General features: G+C 47.3%; 1 protein-coding gene across 1 annotated transcript in view; it reads right to left on the bottom strand.

Moving 5' to 3' along the window:
- Positions 1-18729, bottom strand: part of ABCG5 (ATP binding cassette subfamily G member 5) — a 131057-nt gene that overhangs the window by 50541 nt on the left and 61787 nt on the right. The window contains exons 9-10 of the mRNA XM_086927799.1: positions 15595-15800; positions 9255-9393 (exon numbers count right to left, since the gene is read on the bottom strand). Of these exons, the coding sequence (XP_086783925.1) occupies positions 9255-9393; positions 15595-15800 (345 nt within the window). The remainder of the gene's footprint in view (positions 1-9254; positions 9394-15594; positions 15801-18729) is intronic.

Raw genomic sequence — 18729 nt, 5'->3', positions numbered from 1 at the left:
ACTGACGCCATCACTGCCAGCACCTGCATCCCGTCATCGCGGAGCCGTTAACCGATGAGGGTAACTTCATAATCTCTTTGTCTTTGTATCACATCACCAGCACCAATGCCTCAGTGCCACCGCTGCCGACTCCCCCGTCCTGAATTCGAGGCCTCGCCTCCTTACAAACTAGACGCTTCATCCTCCCCTGTGGCAACCAGCGAACCGTCCTCGACCTCAGTGTCAAGGCTTCACCTACACAACACTGTGCATTATCCATAGACTTTGTTTTCCAAGGTACTGTTGTTTGGGGGTTCATGTGACTCTGGGCCCGACGCCACGCACCTTGCGGTCGTTGCCGTACTTTGGATTTATGCCGGTCATGCTGTCGTAATAGCTCCAGTGGTAGCCATTTTGCTTCTACAAGTTCTATTTTTTAAATAACTGTTTTAAACTCATAATCTGACACATCTATGTTGGATGTTGGTCATTGTGGTCTTGTTTGGTTTAAATAAAAGATACTTTTCTTTTTTTTCTAAACTGGTTTGGTATCCATTTGTGGTGTTTTCACTGTGTTACTGTGTGTTTTGAGTACAATTACTTTACATATTGCCTTTGGGATAAGCCTGTCTGCTTTTGCCAAGCTACCAAGGGGGTGAGCAGGGATTACCATAAGTAGGTTTGCCCCTTACCCTGACTAGGAGCAATGGTATCTACTTGGAGAATGGTACATTCCTTTATTACACCAATCAGTGTTACTAATCTCCTTAGCTTCATGTAAATTGAATGGGCTGAAAAGGACTTTTTTAAAGAATTGGATGAAAGAAGGGCTGAGATTCATAAGCGGTTAAGCCCCCCTTAAACTGGTTGCCATATGAACAAAGAATACAGCAAAGGATTGCTTGCATGACTCATAAGGCCCTACATTTCAAGACCCCCATATATCTAGCTCAAAAGATAGAGTTTTCAGGGGGATGCAGATCTTCGCGAAGTGCAAGCTCACTGCTACTGAGACCCCAGGTTTTCCGCAAAAAGAGAAGGAGCTACAGAGCCTTCTCGGGCTTCGTCCGGAAGATGTGAAACTCTCTCCAACCGGATGTCTGCTGAATCTCATCTTCCTCTTCTTTTAAAAAAGAAGTGAAAAGAATACAGATGAACAAGTTTCTGCTCTAAGTGACTTTTAGGTCCTATTGTTTACTCACCTGCCCGCTATCCCGATGCCCTGACCACTACATTGTTGTGCAACCACTAACTCCAGCGTTACCTTGACACTCTCATTTATGTAACAAATGTCTTTTTCTTTTTACAACTGTTTCTACTCACCCTGTAATGTGAAGCACTTTGACACCCCTTAGGATCTTGTCCACGCTATACGAAACATTATAAATAAATAAAAAAGGAAAACAGTCAAGCTTCGTTCAAAAAAGAAAGAAGAGAATATTGTGTTTTGTAAGCCAGAAAGAGCAAAAGGACCATGCTCAACAGGTGGTGGGTTGTAGTAATTGTAAACAGAGATTCAAAGTTATGGGTGATCAAATTCAGAGAGAGAACCAATTATTACAGGAGTCTATTGTGTGTGCTGGAAAAATGCTTATTTTCTGCTTCTGATGAACTGTGTAGCTAGTTGATACTTAGCTTTAGTGTTTCCTAAGGTGTATCACATAGATGACAAAGTTGATAAGGGAATAGCAACACATGGAAAGGCTAAGCTTGGATCTTCACAAATAGTAGGCAGTATATTGGTGGCATGAAACCTTCTGTAGATATAGTTTTAAATGATTTAAAAATCAGAAAGTTGTCTACTTTGGTAGAATACAGCTGGAGCTTTAACCATAATAAATTCTGAAGTATGGCCATAAGGGCAATGGTTTTGAGGAACAGGCTAGCTTTAGATACAGCGAAAGAGGGCGGAGTCTGACACCTGCTTCGGGTTCAGTGATTCCGCACTTAAGTACCTATTACACGCAATGAGATTAATATGTTTGTAAATAACATAACTGGCATTTCTCATGAGATGAAGGACTGTAGGAGAAAGGGGCATGGGGAGCAATAGGGATTTTTCAAGATTGGTGAGTGGTTAATGGTATTTGCAGTGTAATTTTAAGGATAGTATTAATCCTGATGCTAATCATTATAATTTGTGTGGTATGCTTATTTAATTTTTATAAGGAAGAGGGATATAAATGATTTTGGCAAAGTGTGGGTCAAATTGCAATGGAGAGAAGTAGCCACCCGAATTGAGAGTAAGAAAAAGGCAGCGTGAATAACTGGAGCTTGAGGAAATTAAAGTTAGGGTTTACTGTGAGTAAAGGGTCTAGAGGAGCCTAGATGCAAGCTGCAAAAGTTGACAACTTCTGTGTAACTAGAGATTTTTAATTAATGAAAGTTTGGCGTTAGGTGACTTCCAAAGTCACCAGAGGGAGGGAGTGAATTTGTCTTTGTATTAAATGTTTTTGAATTAGATCAGCATTAACATGTAAACACTCAAATGTTATTAACTATGTTATTCAAGTTTAGATTGACCATAGTTAATGTAGACCTACATTTTAAAATGACCCCCAGAGCTTGCCATCTTTTGTTTGTGGTACGTGAACAATTTAATTTCTAGGTGAAGCAGAAGTTCCGATTAACAAATGTAATGTTCTTTTGCTTATTTTCCTATGTACACATTTTCTTTTCACTGTGATAATTATGTAACGTTATAATTGGTAGCATACTCATCGAGACGCCTGCCGAGTACAGGCTGGAACCTGTATCTCATCTTATTACAGATATTGCAACTTTGAAGGACTCTTAGAGAAGCTGTATCATGATGGTCTTGAGAAGCTAGCAAACATACAATTGTATCATTTCAGTTTAACCTGATTGGATAATTTCATAAAAACTGTGTGTAGATGTATCAACTGTTACAGTTATCTGATTTAAGCTAGTGCAGAGTAGATCATAGTTTATAATACTCACAGATACAGACTTAGTTTAGAGCAGAGTAGAGTAGGAGATGCCCCGGTTACTTACCGGTAATCTTCATTACTCCGAGTATAGTCTTCCTCGCCACATGAGTTACATAGTGAACTTTAGCTCCACAACAGAACCCTTCAAAGCAAAAAGAAACCACCTCCCACCCCCTCCCAACATGGCCGACCAGTCCCACCTGACCTCTATAAGAGGCGGACCGGCCCAACCAACAGCCTGATCTACCAAGCAAACAATGAAGCCGATAGCCAGACCGGGAGGGGGGGAGGGAACTCATGTGGCGAGGAAGACTATACTCGGAGTAATGAAGATTACCGGTAAGTAACCGGGGCATTACCTCCTCGTAAGTCTTCCTCGCCCCCTGAGTTACATAGTGAGCAAATACCCAAGCCAACAAGGCTTCATTGACCACCAGAAGAACCACACCACACGGTGATGCAGGTAAACCAACATAAGGTTTTAATCAGCATAAAGTAAAGCAAACAGGAATTGCAGCAAACCTGAATCTAGACATAACAGAAAACACACCTCAAGGAGCCACCGCTCCCGCACTGAGAACGACCCCCGCGAAGTCCCCATGGACAGAACCACCCAAGACAACGCGATAGTGTTCCATGAACATGTGGGGGGACGACCACGTCGCCGCCCGACAAATCTCCTCCGTGGAGACACCCTTGAAGGAGGCCCAGGACACAGCGACACTCCTCGTGGACCACCCCTGGACCCCCACCGGAACCCCCGAACCCAGCGATGCATAGGAAAGGATGATAGCCTGTTTAAGCCAGCGACTCAAGGTGGAGAGAGAGGGCTTGTGGCCTGATCGGACTGGACCGAAAGTAACGAACAGGCTATCACACCGGGCCAGGGGAGATGTGCGTTCAAGGTACACCAACACCGCCCGCCGGACATCCAGCAAGGCCAAGGCCGGATCCAAGTCGGGGGGGAAAGAAGGTAAGGATACCTCCCGAGCCCGGTTCACCAGGGAAGGAACCTTGGGTAGGAACCGTGGGTCATGCCGGAGCAGCAACCGGTCCGGCAACACCCGCAAGAAGGGTGGGGAGCGGAGGAACGACCCCAGCTCGCCCATCCGCCCAGCCGACACCACGGCAACCAGGAAAATCACCTTGAAGGTGAGAAACCGCAAAGCCACCGAGGCCAGGGGTTCAAAAGGAGGACCCTGAAGCGCCCGCAGCACGAGAGGCAGATCCCACGGAGGGGACAGGCAGAGTGACCTCGGGCGACGGAGAAAACAACTCCGGAGCAAGCGGGCCACCAGGGGATCCAGCCCGTCGAAACCCGGACTGCGGAAGGCCCGCAAGGCCGCCCACTGGGCCCTCAGGGAAGAAGGGGCCAAGCCCAAGGAAAACCCCTCAGCCAGGAAATCCAAGACCCGCAGGGGAACAACGGAGGCGGGGTCATAACCCCGCAGACCGCACCAGCATGTGAAAGACGCCCAGTGCCGGGCATAGGACGACAAGGTGGAAGACCTGCGGGAGCCCTGCAGCAAATCCACCACCCCAGGAGAACACCCCCGAGCCAGCAGCGTTACCCGCTCAAGAGCCAGGCCTGCAGATGGAGCCGGCGCAAAACCGACTCCGGGAGCGGGGGGCCCCTCAAGGGGAAGGGCAGATCCGGGATCGGCCAGAAGGCCTGAACCGCCAGATCGCAAAGGAGAGGATACCAGGGGCGGCGGACCCAGCCGGGCACCACCAGGAGCACCCTGGCCTTGTCCAAGCGAATCTTGCAGAGGACCCAGGGGATCAGGGGGAACGGGGGGAAAGCGTACAGCAGTCCGGAAGGCCAAGCGAACGACAGGGCATCCACACGCCATACCCCCGGACCCGGGAGGAGAGAGCAGAACTTGGGCAGAAGGGCCGAGTCCCCGTCCGCAAACAGATCTACCAGAGGAAGACCGAAACGAGACACCAGGCGTTGAAACACCCTCGGGGACAGGGAGAGACACGGAAGCGTGGGAAAGATCCGACTTAGTCGATCCGCCTCCACATTGTCGGACCCCGGGAGATAGACAGCCCGAAGAGACAGGACCGAAGTCTCCGCCCATGAGCACAACTCCTGAGTCAGCAACCAGAGGGAGCGTACCCTGCACCCTCCCTGATGGTTGACATAGCATCTCACCACCTGGTTGTCCGTCCGCACCAAGACATGGTGACCCAGCAGTGACGGAGCAAAATGATGGCAGGCCAGGAGGACCGCCTTCAACTCCCGATAGTTCGAGGAGCAGCGAGACTGAAGGGGATTCCAACGACCCTGAATCGACTCCCCGCCCAAGGTTGCCCCCCAGCCGAGGAGACTGGCATCGGTCGTGAGCACCCTGGAAGGGGATACCAAGAAGGGAAGCCCCTCCGCGAGGTGAGCCTCCACCAACCACCACCCCAACTCCGTCCGGAGCCGAGGGGAGACCGGGACCAGAAGCTCGTAATCCTCCGAGCGGGGGTCCCAAAAGGACAGCAGATGGTTGATCAAAGGATAGAGGTGGAGGCGAGCCCAGGGGAGCACATTGATGGTTGCCGACATTAGGCCCTGAACACGTAACCAAAGGCGAACCGGAGCAGACCCCTGAGCCAGCAGGGATCCCAGATCCCGCCACAACGTGTCCCGGCGCCCTAGAGGTAAAAACACCTTCCCCAGCACCATGTCCAGCCGACCCCCAATGAATGCCAAGTCCTGAGCGGGCAACAGATGAGACTTCCGCTCGTTGACCAGGAAGCCGTGGGTGGACAGAACCTCGCAGACTCTCCTGACGTGCAGCATCCCCTTGGAAAAAAGAAGAGGCAGAAATTAGCCAATCGTCCAGGTACGGAAACACCCTGATCCCCTCCCGGTGTAGAATACCCACCAGGGGGGCCAGGACCTTCGTAAAAACCCGCGGGGCAGATGATAATCCAAACGGAAGTACCTGGAACTGATAGTGGGAGCCTGCCACGCAGAACCTGAGGAAGGGCTGGGAGGACGGATGAACCGGGACATGGAGGTAGGCGTCGAGGAGATCCAGCGAAGCCACCACCTCGCCTTGCACCAGAAGAGGCAGAATCTCCTGCAGAGAGATCATTTTGAACTTAGTATGCGGAATATAAGCATTCAACCCCTTCAGATCCAACACAGGGCGGAACTCCCCAGACACCTTCCTTACCAGAAACAGGATGGAGTAGACGCCCAGGCCCCGCTGTGACGGAGGGACCGGGCGGATGGCCTGTTTGGTCAGCAAGTCCTGAACACCGGCCAGCAACGCCTGTCTCTTGACCAGGGAGGAAGGAAGGGGTGTAGCGCCGAAAAAGTCCGGAGGTGGGGAGGAGAAGGTGATGGATAATCCTTCCCTTACAATCCGAAGAGCCCAAAGATCCGTGACTGAAGACTCCCATGCCCGGATGAAGTGGCGGAGCCGGCCCCCCACAGGGAGCACCCCGGAGGGGGATGGCCGGAAGTCAGGATTTTTGGGCGGCAGAGGATGTGGCAGCCGCCGGTTGAGACCGGGATTTTCCGAAGTAAGGTGCGCCCCGGCTGCGACCCCTTCCACGAAAGGGCGCGCCGCCCCTACCCCTGGAAGCTGAGGGGAACACCCGGGGCGACCCGTGAAGCGGGGCCCAGATGACCGGATGGGAGCCAGCAACTTGCGGTCCTCCGCCGACTTCTTAATCATCGCCTCCAGAGGTGGACCAAACAGCTTAGCCCCTGTAAATGGAATTTTCATGAGCAGCGCCTTCTGGGCCGCTTCCGACTTCCAATGCCGCAGCCAGATCTGTCGCCGGGCCTGAATCCCCGCACCCCCCGCGGCAGCCGCCGCACCCAGGGTGTCAAAGGAAATGTCCGATAGCAGGCGAGTTTGCTGTTCCATCAGGGCTAGCGTGAGTACCACATCAGCCCCTTGATCCAGGAGTTACCCCAAGGACTGGAAGTCTCTTAACAGAGACTGCACCGCGCACGACAAATATGCCGAGGCCCGGATGGAGAAATTTGCAGCCGCATAAGATCGCTTCGCGGCAGCTTCCACGCGTCTGTCCACCGGTTCGGAGGGAGAGGCGTCTTCCGAAATGATGGAACCCTGGGACGACAGACCCACAACCAGTGAGTCCACCGTCACTGTCGGGGGGAAGTCCTTGGTGAACTCCTCCACCGCGTAACATTTCGTCAGAAAACGCGGAAAGGTCTGCTTATCAATGTCCAGCCACTCCCCTCGATGACCTTCTTGACGGAGGCATGCAGTGGCAGGGAGTCCGGCGCCCTGCGCTGGTACTGGACAAAGAAATCCTCGGACGCCTCCTCCGCTGCAGGTGGCGGGAAGGCCAAGTTATCCTTAATGTGCGCCAGGACCTCACGCAGTTCCTGGCCCTGAATGTAGCGACCATGAAGATCCTCCTCCTCCCCCTCCGCATCCGATACCGGGGAGGGGTCCCTGCGCGGCCGTTTCGGCGAGGAAGGACCCTGCGCATCACGCATCGCCAGGGCATCGGCGACCGCAGACTGGATCATCAGCTGTAAGGCCTGAGCCGAAATGGGCAAAGCAGAACAGGGGCCAGGTCCCTGACCCGCCGTGACATCCTCCTGCTCCATCTCGCCAGAGAAAAACACCACAAACCAAGCAAGTGGAGAAACCCACTGACCCCCCGGATCAGGGGGCCTAATAAACCGCCCGAGGACACAGCTGTAGGTCCTCAACTCATGCGCTGCACCCGGCGCGAAGCCCCGCCCCCTGAAGGCGGGACGCGACCTCGGCCAATCAGGGCACGGCACAGACTCGCGCGCCGCCGCTGAAAACCTCCTGTCCGGCGGCAGCGTCCAGCGCTGAAATCCGCCTCCTCCGCCGGTGTTCGGGAGCCCCCGTGGAGTCGACCAGGGGGACCCCTTACCGCCGCGGGAAGACAGTTCGCCCGGCGGTCACCGGTAAGCTGTGTTGCCCCTGCCCGTCAGGAGGCGAAGCCAACGCAACGTAGGTAGTCAGCTCACCGAGACCGACCGCGCGGCAGCCAACACCCGCCCCGAGCGGGGAGCGCGGAGTCCCGCGAGCGAGACCCCAGGCACAGGTCAGACGCGGTAGTCAGCCACCGCGGCTCCACGAAGAGACACGCACATGGCGGACGCCTGCAAACAGCGACCTGCGCTGCGTCTCCTCTGCAATGATGGGCAATTTATCCCCCGAACCCAGAAACGGGCGAGGGACACCCCAAACGGTCGGGACAAGGGAAAAAGGGAGCACCTTAACCCCCCCGCCGTCCGCCCCCCCCCTCCCTTCCCCCCAAGAGCCCAGGTACGCTAGGGCAGCACCTCACCCGTCCAGCAGGACGGGGGACGGGGGAGGGGGAGGGGGCAGGTTCCCAGGTCCTAGGGTCCGCTAGGGCAGGACCTCCAACCCAAGAGCCCAGGACCAGCTAGGGCAGGTCCCATGTCTTACCTTACGGCGCTCTGGAGTAGAATGCGCAGAACAAAAAAAACAGGCTGTTGGTTGGGCCGGTCCGCCTCTTATAGAGGTCAGGTGGGACTGGTCGGCCATGTTGGGAGGGGGTGGGAGGTGGTTTCTTTTTTCTTTGGAGGGTTCTGTTGTGGAGCTAAAGCTCACTATGTAACTCAGGGGGCGAGGAAGATTTACGAGGAGGTAATTTAGGGTACTCCCTATATGGGTGAACCGACATTCCTTTCTCCTCTTCTTTAGAGGCGACTGCATAATGGTTCATCCTCCCTTTCTTATATCACTTTTATTTGAAGTGCATGTAATCTATTATACAGAAATTGGATTAATCAATATTAATTTGATAATCGTAGCCTTCTGTAATCCATTAACCTTCAATAAAACTTAATGGTTTGAAACTTCATTATTCTCTGTCCTTTTTGGAACCTAATGTGCTTCACGTTTATTGAATGTATTGATGGGTTGACCAGGGTATTTACCAACCCTAAATGTTTGCTGTGCGCATATAACTAGAGCACAACACACATTTCGGCAGATTATCCAAAGATATGACAAAATATCTCCCAATTGCAAAAGTTTTGGACCTGATATAAGCAGAAAATTGTGCAGAAGGAATAGTAAAAGCTAGAATCTTAATTGTATACGTAGAGAAAAAAGTGTGGGGAAAATATATGTTTACGATCTTAAGGCAAACCCACAACAAAATTCAGCTAAGGTTTCGACTTTGCCAGTGTCGCAAGCATGCATTGAATACACCTAACTCCACACAGTTAACGTTTTAGCAGGTGATTTTATTCTGAAGTTAGATTCTCATTACCATGATCATCCTATATAAAATCTGATTCTAGCTTTTATTATTTGAAATACTTGAAATACTCACCAGTATAAGAAGGCACAGAAAATAGCCACACTGATAATGCTGAAGGGGAGGACATGAACCACATAAGCAATAAACATTTGCCATGTCTGGTATAAGCCATCTTTGCTCTCCTGGTCACCGATGGCACGTAAAGCAGGAACTAAAATGCATTAAAATGAAAACATTGAACTAAAATATTAGAAATAAGTGGTATTAGGGAACCGTGCTTCATGAAGAACAATTTGCAGTTGTACCGGAAATGCTGTACTTACAAAATGTTTCTTTATCATTGCAAACAAAGTATACATGTGTAGGAGAGTAATCTGTTTCAGAACTAACTTAGATGCAGATTTTAATGTTGAGCAATTTTTGATTTCTTTTCAGGACCATAATCTAAGATTCAGAAAATGTGTATGGATGCATGGTTGAAGGCGCAGCTGAGCAAAGCATAAGAGGTTGGTGTGAGGGTATGCCAGTGGTATCAACAAGCACCTTAAGTTGAGGTGGGGATCCCAGAGTGCCAACTACAGTTCCGTTTAACTACATTTATCTTCTCAACTCTCATAGAAGTTGCCTGGATTCAGGATACCCCAAGGGGTGCCAGCTCGCCAGAGATCATCGTTCAGCTTCACCATATGGCATGCAAAGGGGCAGGGGCCAAAGCCTCTTTTGTGATGTGAGAATTACAGGGCTTGTCAGGGGCAGATATGCACCTCTGCTAGACATGGGAAAGGTCATGAGGAGGCAACAGTCAGCTAGAACATTGCAAAGTGCCCATCAGCATTTCTTTCAGCTTCAGTTGCAAGTGACCTAGCCATCTGCCAAAGTGAGTCCAAGGGCAGGTCAGACAGTGGTCTGGGAGAGATGCATAGTCAGGTAGGCCTCTGAGAGAAAAGACAATCAGCAAGGAAGGGGTACAAGGCACTCTTTACTTCCTGATGAGAGGTGGCCCGCAATACACATCAGAAATTTTCCGAATCCTATCCCAGGAGGGTGGTTCCTCAGGTGAGTTTGGCCGACATTGATCCGAACAACCTGACTTTCCTGGGTTTTGGCTGTCATGACTGGCAGTTGCCATGGAAATGGGAGGATACACAGAGTCTTGCAAACATGCATTCATGTGTAATTGGAAGGATTTGTCTGTGAAAGAAGCAGCGTTCTTGAGATGATCCTCAATTAGCATGGAAGCCTAACCCTCTGTGAGAGACAGACACCTCAAGGGTGCCTGGAAAGTACAGGACTGATCTGGATTTTCCACTGTACCTCATTTAGCTGGAAATCGCAAATCATCCTATTACAGTCCTTGATTCTGTAAGGTTTTTCTCATTTTCGCGTAACCAAGATGTAAACCAGGCCACCTGCCCCAGCAGAGATACCCAGATGCCAGAGATGAATTATGCTGCACTTCTAACTGCTTTGAATCATTTGACCCTTTCCTTCTTGAATCCTTGGAGGCTACCAGAGCCTTACCAGAAGGCGTATACTTCTATTCTGTTGTTGTCCAACTACCCATACCTGCATATCAGGCCCACATGCCCTCCAAACTAGCATACCTCATATTATTAGAGCTCACGTTGATTAATAAAGAATGTGCATCTCTTCATCTTGCTCATCTACCACTGCAGAGGCTTAAAGGCCTATCAACTTACCTCAGTTTGCCTCCATTTACCTCAGCCTCTCAGGACACCACCTCATACCTTAAGCACCCCAATGTGAGCTCCACAAAGGTTTTAACAATTGCATTAGAGTGTACGCCTAGATAGGACTGTGTAGACACACTATATTGCTATCAGTTTGGTTGCTCTAAGTTACCAATAACAGTCTAGGGATACTGAATAAAGGAGTATTTGGTTATAATAACATCAAGAGGGCATGTTACAACAGGGTTATAGAGACTTTCTGAAAGAGGGATAATCAGATGCCTGCCTGAAAGACACAGGCAATTAATTACACCTCAGCACTACGGTAGAAGAATGGGGGTCTTTCTTTGAGGCAGCTCCTGAATTTGGGGAGTAACCGGACTTCTGCTGAATGAAGGGTGCCCACAAGCAAATATAGACTGTTCTTTCTGGACAGATATGTGGTAACTGTTCCAGTTATGGCCTATAAAATCTACGAAGAGAGCCTTAAAAGTGCATCTTTGCCAGAAAGATTGCCAGTGGAGCATAGGAAGAAGAGGTTTACATGAGGTCTACGGGAGGAACTGAGACTGACACTAGACGCTGCATTATGTACAATCTGGAGCCTACCCAAGAGAAATGATGGCAAAACTAGGAAAAAGTTAGTATAGTCCCAGCGCAAAGAAATCATGGTGTGAATTGTGTTTTTTTAAGCAAGAATGGGCAAATAAGCAAAGATTTTGCAACTGGCCTGAAGAATTGCGAAGCACTTGAAAGTTACCCTGGTGATGTGATAACAAATTAAAGGTCAGTGTCCAAAATCACAGCCAGGTTTTTGGCAAGGAGAGTGGAAGATGGTAGGGGACCAAGAGCTTTCAGCCACCATTTGGAGAACCACTAGGGGCTATTAGTTCCAAAAGGTAAGATCACAGTGTTCTCTGCATTGCGTTTCAAAAAGCTTGAGTTCATCCGGTAAAAAATGGCTAACATGCACGCATAGAAGGAGCTATGAGTTTCCTTTATAAAAAATAGAGACTACAATCTGGGTGTCATCTGCATATGTCATACAGGAGAAACCGAAAGATCTAATCAGAGTCCCTAGGGGAGCAATATACATGCTAAATAAATAAAAAATCCTTCAGGCACCTCATAGGAAAAAACGATATTTTTCGAAACAAATGAGGAGAGAAAAATACAATTAGATCTGTCAGAGAGGAAGGGCTTGATCCAGTCCAGAGCCAGACCCAACCCAATGTGTCTAACCTCTCAAGAAGGGTAGGATGAGCAACTGTATGAATAAAAAGCGGCAGAGAGGTCCTGTAGGATGAAGGCGGCAGATTCTCCCTCATCAAAGATGGCTATGATGTCATCAACTACATCAGGAAGAGCTGTCTCAGGAGGTTAGCGGTGATTAGCATGACGTTTGATTACGTTGGATAGGTAACAAGATGGGTCTGTAGTTTGTAAGAATTGGAGTGTCTATATAGATATTTGGAGCAGAGGTACGACAGGGGCATATTTTAAACTAGGTGAGTAGCTGTTGTCAATGATCTATTACACATTTGCACTAATTTAGGTGCTACAAGATCCTGAGCTAAAGCCAGGATCCGAAGTGGGCAGGGATCAAGCAGAGAGCCTGGCTTAATCAATAACATCAGAAAATGAAGCATTCCTATATTCAGAAAAGGGAATGCCAATAGACAGAATCTAGAGTTGGATTCAGCAGCTGAAATACCACCAGGAGTGATGCAGCTGATGATGTACGGCCTGAAGAAAGACCATACTTTCAGTATTCTATCTTTTAAAGAAACCAGACAGATAATTGCACAGAACTTGATTGTGAATTATCGTGCTGAAGCAAGCAACTGGGTATAAAAAAAAACTCTTGAAGATGGAAGAAACCTTCCAAGAAAACAGCAGCGTCCCGTCCTTAAGGAGGATGGGACCACTTCTTTCGGACATAAACAGTGTCGGTCAGGCTGCCCAAAGGTCAGTTTGACAGACACTCTTTATTTTCAGGTCAGGTAGCCAGGAACTAGCCCAGACGGAGCAAAGGTCAGCTAAAGAGACACTCTTTATTTTCAGGTCAGGCAGCCAGGAACTACACATGCAGTAAATGTGAAGGCTCCTGACTGCCGCAGCTGAACATTGCTGGGATGAGGATGTTACCGATTCCGTGGGCATGACCTCCCTAGCTCAGCAAATGTCCTCGAGACCCTCCCACTCGTGATAAGCCCTGAACCTATGGCTGAGTGTCTATCACTGACACCTCTTCACAGAGTGGGTGTAGCCAACCCTCTATTTGACCCCATCCTACTCAGTGATGAGGTAAGAACTGCTGTCTAACTCGCTGGGTGACCTAGGCAGCAGCCCCGACCCTCCTGGCACCTCTGAGGCTTCCCCCACCCTAGAGCTGCAGCAGGGAAGTGTTTTCCATTGACTGTTTTGTGCGTGCATGTATGAATGTATATGTATTTGTGAGTGAGTCTTGTGAATGGGTTTTGTGTGCATGTCTCCATGTGAATGCATGGGTGTAAGTGAGTGTATGTGTGTATGAGCCCCCCTCCAGGTTGAACTTATTGTCCACCACCCCTAGAAGACTTCTTTGAACTTTATTTATTTTTATTTATTTATTTATTGAGCTTCTAAAGCGCGACAGCTACCCAAAAAGGGTTTCCCGGCGCTGAGAGATACTTAACCAGTGAGCAGATCAAAAACTCAGAGGAGAGTCAGGAGCAAGTTACTGATTAAAAAGCATGTTTTTATGGCTTTGCGGAAGTGAATGTAGCGAGCTTCCAAGCGTAGATACAGAGGGAGAGAATTCCAAAGCTTGGGGCCCAACAGGGAGAATGATCTTCCCCCCATCCTCGCTCGGCGCACTTTGGGCACACAGAAAAAGCCTTGAGAAGAGGATCTCAGGCAACGAGCCGGCGTGTAGGTTTGCACGAGGGCTTGTAAGTATCTGGGGGCATTTCCCCATTTTATTCTGTGCATAAGGCTAAGTGTCTTGAATTTGACCCTATTTTCAATTCGTAGCCAGTGAAGTGCCTTAAGAATACCGGACATGCGTTCCGTTCTGTGGCACTTGCAGAGCAATCTTGCGGCGGCATTTTGCACAAGTTGAAGGCGTCTCATGACTGCCTGTGATGACCCCAAGTAGAGGACATTTCCGTAGTCTAAATGGGAGGTGATTAATGTGTTGACCACGGACTTCTGTTTGTCGTCAGGTAACATCCAGATGATTTTCCTGAGCCACCTTAGGATGGTGAAACAGGTAGATGTTAGGTTAGTGACTTGGGGCTCCATGGTTAGGCCATTATCAATGATAATGCCCAGATTGCGTATTTGGTTTGACGGAGTGGGTAGGGAACCCATTTCAGAGGGCCAGTGTCTTGGGTTCCAAAGATTTTGGTTTGGACCCAGTATTAAAACCTCCGTTTTACTACCATTTAATTTGAGCATGTTGTCACTCATCGAAGTAGCAATTTTCCTAAGGCCTGACTGCAGGAGGGAGGAGAAGTCATGGTCTCCGTTGGAGAGTGAAAAAACGATCTGCGAACTTTGCGGTGGTATTTCTTAGTGGCCTTATGGTAAAACCAGGGCTTTAAGTGGGCTGGGTCTCACCGGTGCTGAGCACCTGCAATATTTTAAAGAATGCCTCGAAATGGGTCTCTTTCGGGCCCTGATTTGTCCCCTGGCGCAGTGGGTCCGTTTTTTCCAGACTGCAGTGACAGCAGGTACATCGATGTGCGCGTGCTCACACTGCTGACTTCTCACTAGTGGAGAAGTGATGACATGATGTCATGCCAGGTGAGCATTGTAGGGGAAGGGAAATCCTTTAAAGAAAGTTATTTTCTCTCTGGATTTCTCTTCTCTTTTAAAACTCAGAAGCAGCAACATTGTTGCGGTGTCACCAGGGCTTTAAGTGGAAGATTTTTCAATATTATATACACTCCATAGTTACTGCTTATTTATGCAACTAATAACCACTGACAAAGCCGATACTCCTGATTTGTTGTAGGTATGATGTTACATCATACAGATATATGTATCAGATATTTGGATGGAATGACAGACGCAGCAAAATACAAGTCGGACAGCACACTGTGCTAATCCCAGATTTGTAGTTTATGTGTTTTAAGCCACGCCCTTAATTACAATGGCTACACCCCTTTAAGAGACCCCCCCAGTTTTGTCATCCCACTTAAAGCCCTGGGTAAGACTCTTTAGCTTCCTCGCTGCAATCCTTCCTCTACAGATGTTCGAGGGTCTTTCAATGCACCTTTTATGCTCTGAGCTCCTCGGAGACCAAGGTGCTGATGATTTAGCTCTGTGAGATTTAGTATTCCGGGCTGGAGCTACTTTGTTCGAAACTTAGATATCCAATTGTTGAACTCCAATGCATGTTCAAAGAATAAATCAGATCAATTCATATATAGTAAGAAAGTTTATTCAACATTTGTGACTACTCTGATGTCTCATGTAACAAAGCATTACACATTTGATTATGTTTAAATCCAATAATAGGATTGAAAAACAGAATAAAAAGAAATTAATACAATTGTACATGCCATTAAAAACCTGGGTTTGGGAAAGCAGTGTATGACTCGCAGCCGTAATTCTTTGACAAAGTCAATGGGAGGATTACATTTGCTCTGAGACGGTGCACAAAACACAGGAGTTTACGTTTCAAATTTTCATTACACAGAATCCACAATAAGTGAAATAGAGTAAAAACTTACACAAAGTAGCGGCGTTGAGCATTCCGGTGTATGGGGTTCCCCCCAGGCATAGATAGAAGACGCCGACCCGGTCCTGGACTGCTCCATTTAAAACATCGTTATTCAGTTTCAGCAGAAAAAATACGACAAACAACCCATATATCAGGTTTTGGGAAAGTCGCATCAAAATGCCAATCCTGTTTCGAGATAGGTTTCTAGTTGTTCTCCTGAAAATTCAAACGATTTGAATTGTTAATACACATTTGACATCATTAGCACATCAACAGCAGCATTCACAATAGGATTCTATCGTCTATCTTGTTTGTGAGGTCTTTGCAGTAAAATCAGAGGTGTAACAGACATGACATCATAATTCCCACGACCCCCCTGTGGCATCGCAGGAAGTGACACACTAGCTTTCAGTGTCACTGATGGACCAGCACACTTTTTAATCATTTTTAGAGTTTGAACGGCGTTACCGAGTAAATTCTGTAAAAGCAACAAGTGAGTAACCCGACAAAGTAGTGTAAACTTAATTATATGAGGCTCGCAGCTATGCCGGTTACATAGATTTATTGTGGTCTCGACTGCTGAAGTTGTTTGAAGATACGGTCCAGTGCATTGTTGGTCTTTTTTTTTTTTACTGAATGAGTCTCACTCTGTTCACTTTATTAATCGTTAGAAATAATGTTAAATGCTCTAAAATGAATGGTATAGTAACTACTTCATTTGTTTTCTGTTTGAAGTTTATATTTCAAAAGGGAAAAATAAATAATTTTCCTAATTTCTCTAATTTGTGTACAGTACCTTGACATAAAAATACAGGTTAGGCCAGTAAAATACTAGGCACTGCCATCTCTTGTTAGAGACCTTAAAGTATATATGGAGAAATACTGAATTTCCTCTTCCCTCCACTTCTGCACGGGTATCTCCGGACATTACCAAATATTGAAAGGAGGTTACTTGGATGGATAACTAGCATCCTTGTCAAGGAGGGAGCAACCTTCAATCTTCTTGAATCTTTGCAGATTCACCCAATGTTATCAAAACTGCCCGGCACGTTTCAGCGTGCCTGGGGTAAGAATCTATGAGGAATAAAAATACATAAGGTTCCCTGAAGAAAGGCTCATTTTGGAGTTAACCTGGCAATTTAATACAAAGTTTATGCAATCTACTCTGTCCAGGCTCTTCAGTTTCGACAATCAGAGTGGTCAGTACTGCTTTATATTATTGTCACGATTAAACATTTCTAAGTTACTTGAAGGGGTTTTACAATAAAATGAGGAACATATGTTCATATGTGATTGACACAGCTTGTAGGGGAAGAAGACTCTTGTGTTGTGCTTAGCTTTTACTGGAGAAGCAATTTTCAAGATTAATTGCAGTTAAAAAACAACTGAAAGGTAATTTTGAAATTTCGAAAAAAAAAGGATTCCATTGAATGGTTACTACCGAATAGTTAATTTAGTCCAAATATTTTAGGTGAAATGGTTTCTCAATATTGGTATTCTACAAATGTGTTTTTCTATCAGATTACCGTACATGTAAATATTAGACCTGGATTATGAAATACTCTGTGCACCAGGCATGGTTAGAACAGATTTTTTTAGTTACTACAGCTTCCACTTTAAATTGTTAGCCTAAAACTAATTTGAAATCCAGATATTTGCTGCTTTTACCTCACATTAGAGAAAAAAACCAAAAGGTGCTTGATGTCAAGGAGGGGAGCACTTGTTATATATTTGAAGTCATCAGAGCTCATTGGTTAAATACATATCCGTTATTCATAGTTAATCATCTATCGTCGGTATATTCACAGCCTGCCTTTGTAACGTTGCCAAGGAATCTATTTTGTAACCATTGCAGTCAGTGTGTAGGATACACTGGCAAAACATGACTAAAGCTGTTGCTGAATCAAAACTAAGTCCTACAGTTTACCAATGGCAGCGAGGCACAAAATGGAATTTAAAGAAAATATCAACTTTTTTGGGAGTTTTGTGCTCGAAGATCTAACATGGACGTATGGAGAAGTGTGGCTCAATGGTTAGAGCGGCAGACCCTGATGCAGAGATCTAGCCCGGGACCAGGGTTCAATTCCCCGCCTCGGCGGGTCTTGGGCTCAAAATTCCACGGATCTGATAGCTCTCGCCTTAGTGCCTATTCCAATCATGGAGTCCCACTCTGCAACTCTGGGCAATAGCTTGCTTAATCTTCACAACGGCCCCCACAACACTAAGGATGCCTGGCCTCCACCTTGGAGGTGCCCAGGAGTGGACGCCTCACAGGGAAAGCCATGATGGGTTCCACAGCGGTATTTGTACAAGCACCTTGAGACCCTTGCGGGGGAGTAGTGCGCTATACAAGTATAAATTTACATTATCTGCCGGAATAACGATGCTAGTGGGACAAGAAGGACCCTACAATGTCTAACTAAAGTTATCTGGATTTGGCTTGCTCCTGCTGCTGATTTCTACAAACTGACCCATATCTAGGGCTTCTTGGATTATTTGCTTATTTTAGATTGACGTGGACTGATGTTGAACCAGTTTGATTCATCTGTTGCAGAAATGCCAAAGAACAGTGTTTAAGCATCATTCCTGATTTACGTATCAACTCTGTGCGGGTTTGAGCGTTGTTGGTTTAAGTGTAAAGAGGAAGCCACACAAATATGTCTAATATGATAAAGGAAAAGTTCAATAGAATAGGCTGGATAGTGTGGATGGCAAGTGTCCCATCGACTGCAATCAAGCGGTAAGGTTTAGCATGTAGTTGCTTCAGTACAGCGCTGCAATCACTACTACACCCCAGTACAATTCATCCAGATTTATAGGAAGATTGATGTGACAAGGCGATTCAGGTGGATCCTGACACCAACACCTTGTGTGGTTCAAGAAAAGTTATTAAAGGGATCAATTGACCAAACACGAAGATGGATTTCAGAGTTGGCGTTTAATGCTTAGTGCTACCCCTAGTGGCTGTTGTATAAAACGATTCAGGAAAATACAGTGATCAACCTATAGGGTGCTCCACACCCAGTTGTATGTGGTAACCATGCATCCAGCAAATGCAGATATCATCAGGTAGATATGTACTAGGTGTTCAATGATTGCACTATTCTGAGTTTCAGACCTCCCAATGGGGGCTAACATAGTGAAA

This window comes from Lissotriton vulgaris, chromosome 6 (genome assembly GCF_964263255.1).
Source record: "Lissotriton vulgaris chromosome 6, aLisVul1.2, whole genome shotgun sequence".
Classification (NCBI taxonomy): domain Eukaryota; kingdom Metazoa; phylum Chordata; class Amphibia; order Caudata; family Salamandridae; genus Lissotriton; species Lissotriton vulgaris.
Note: the sequence above shows the minus strand (reverse complement) of the source record. Positions and strands in the feature narration are given on the sequence as shown.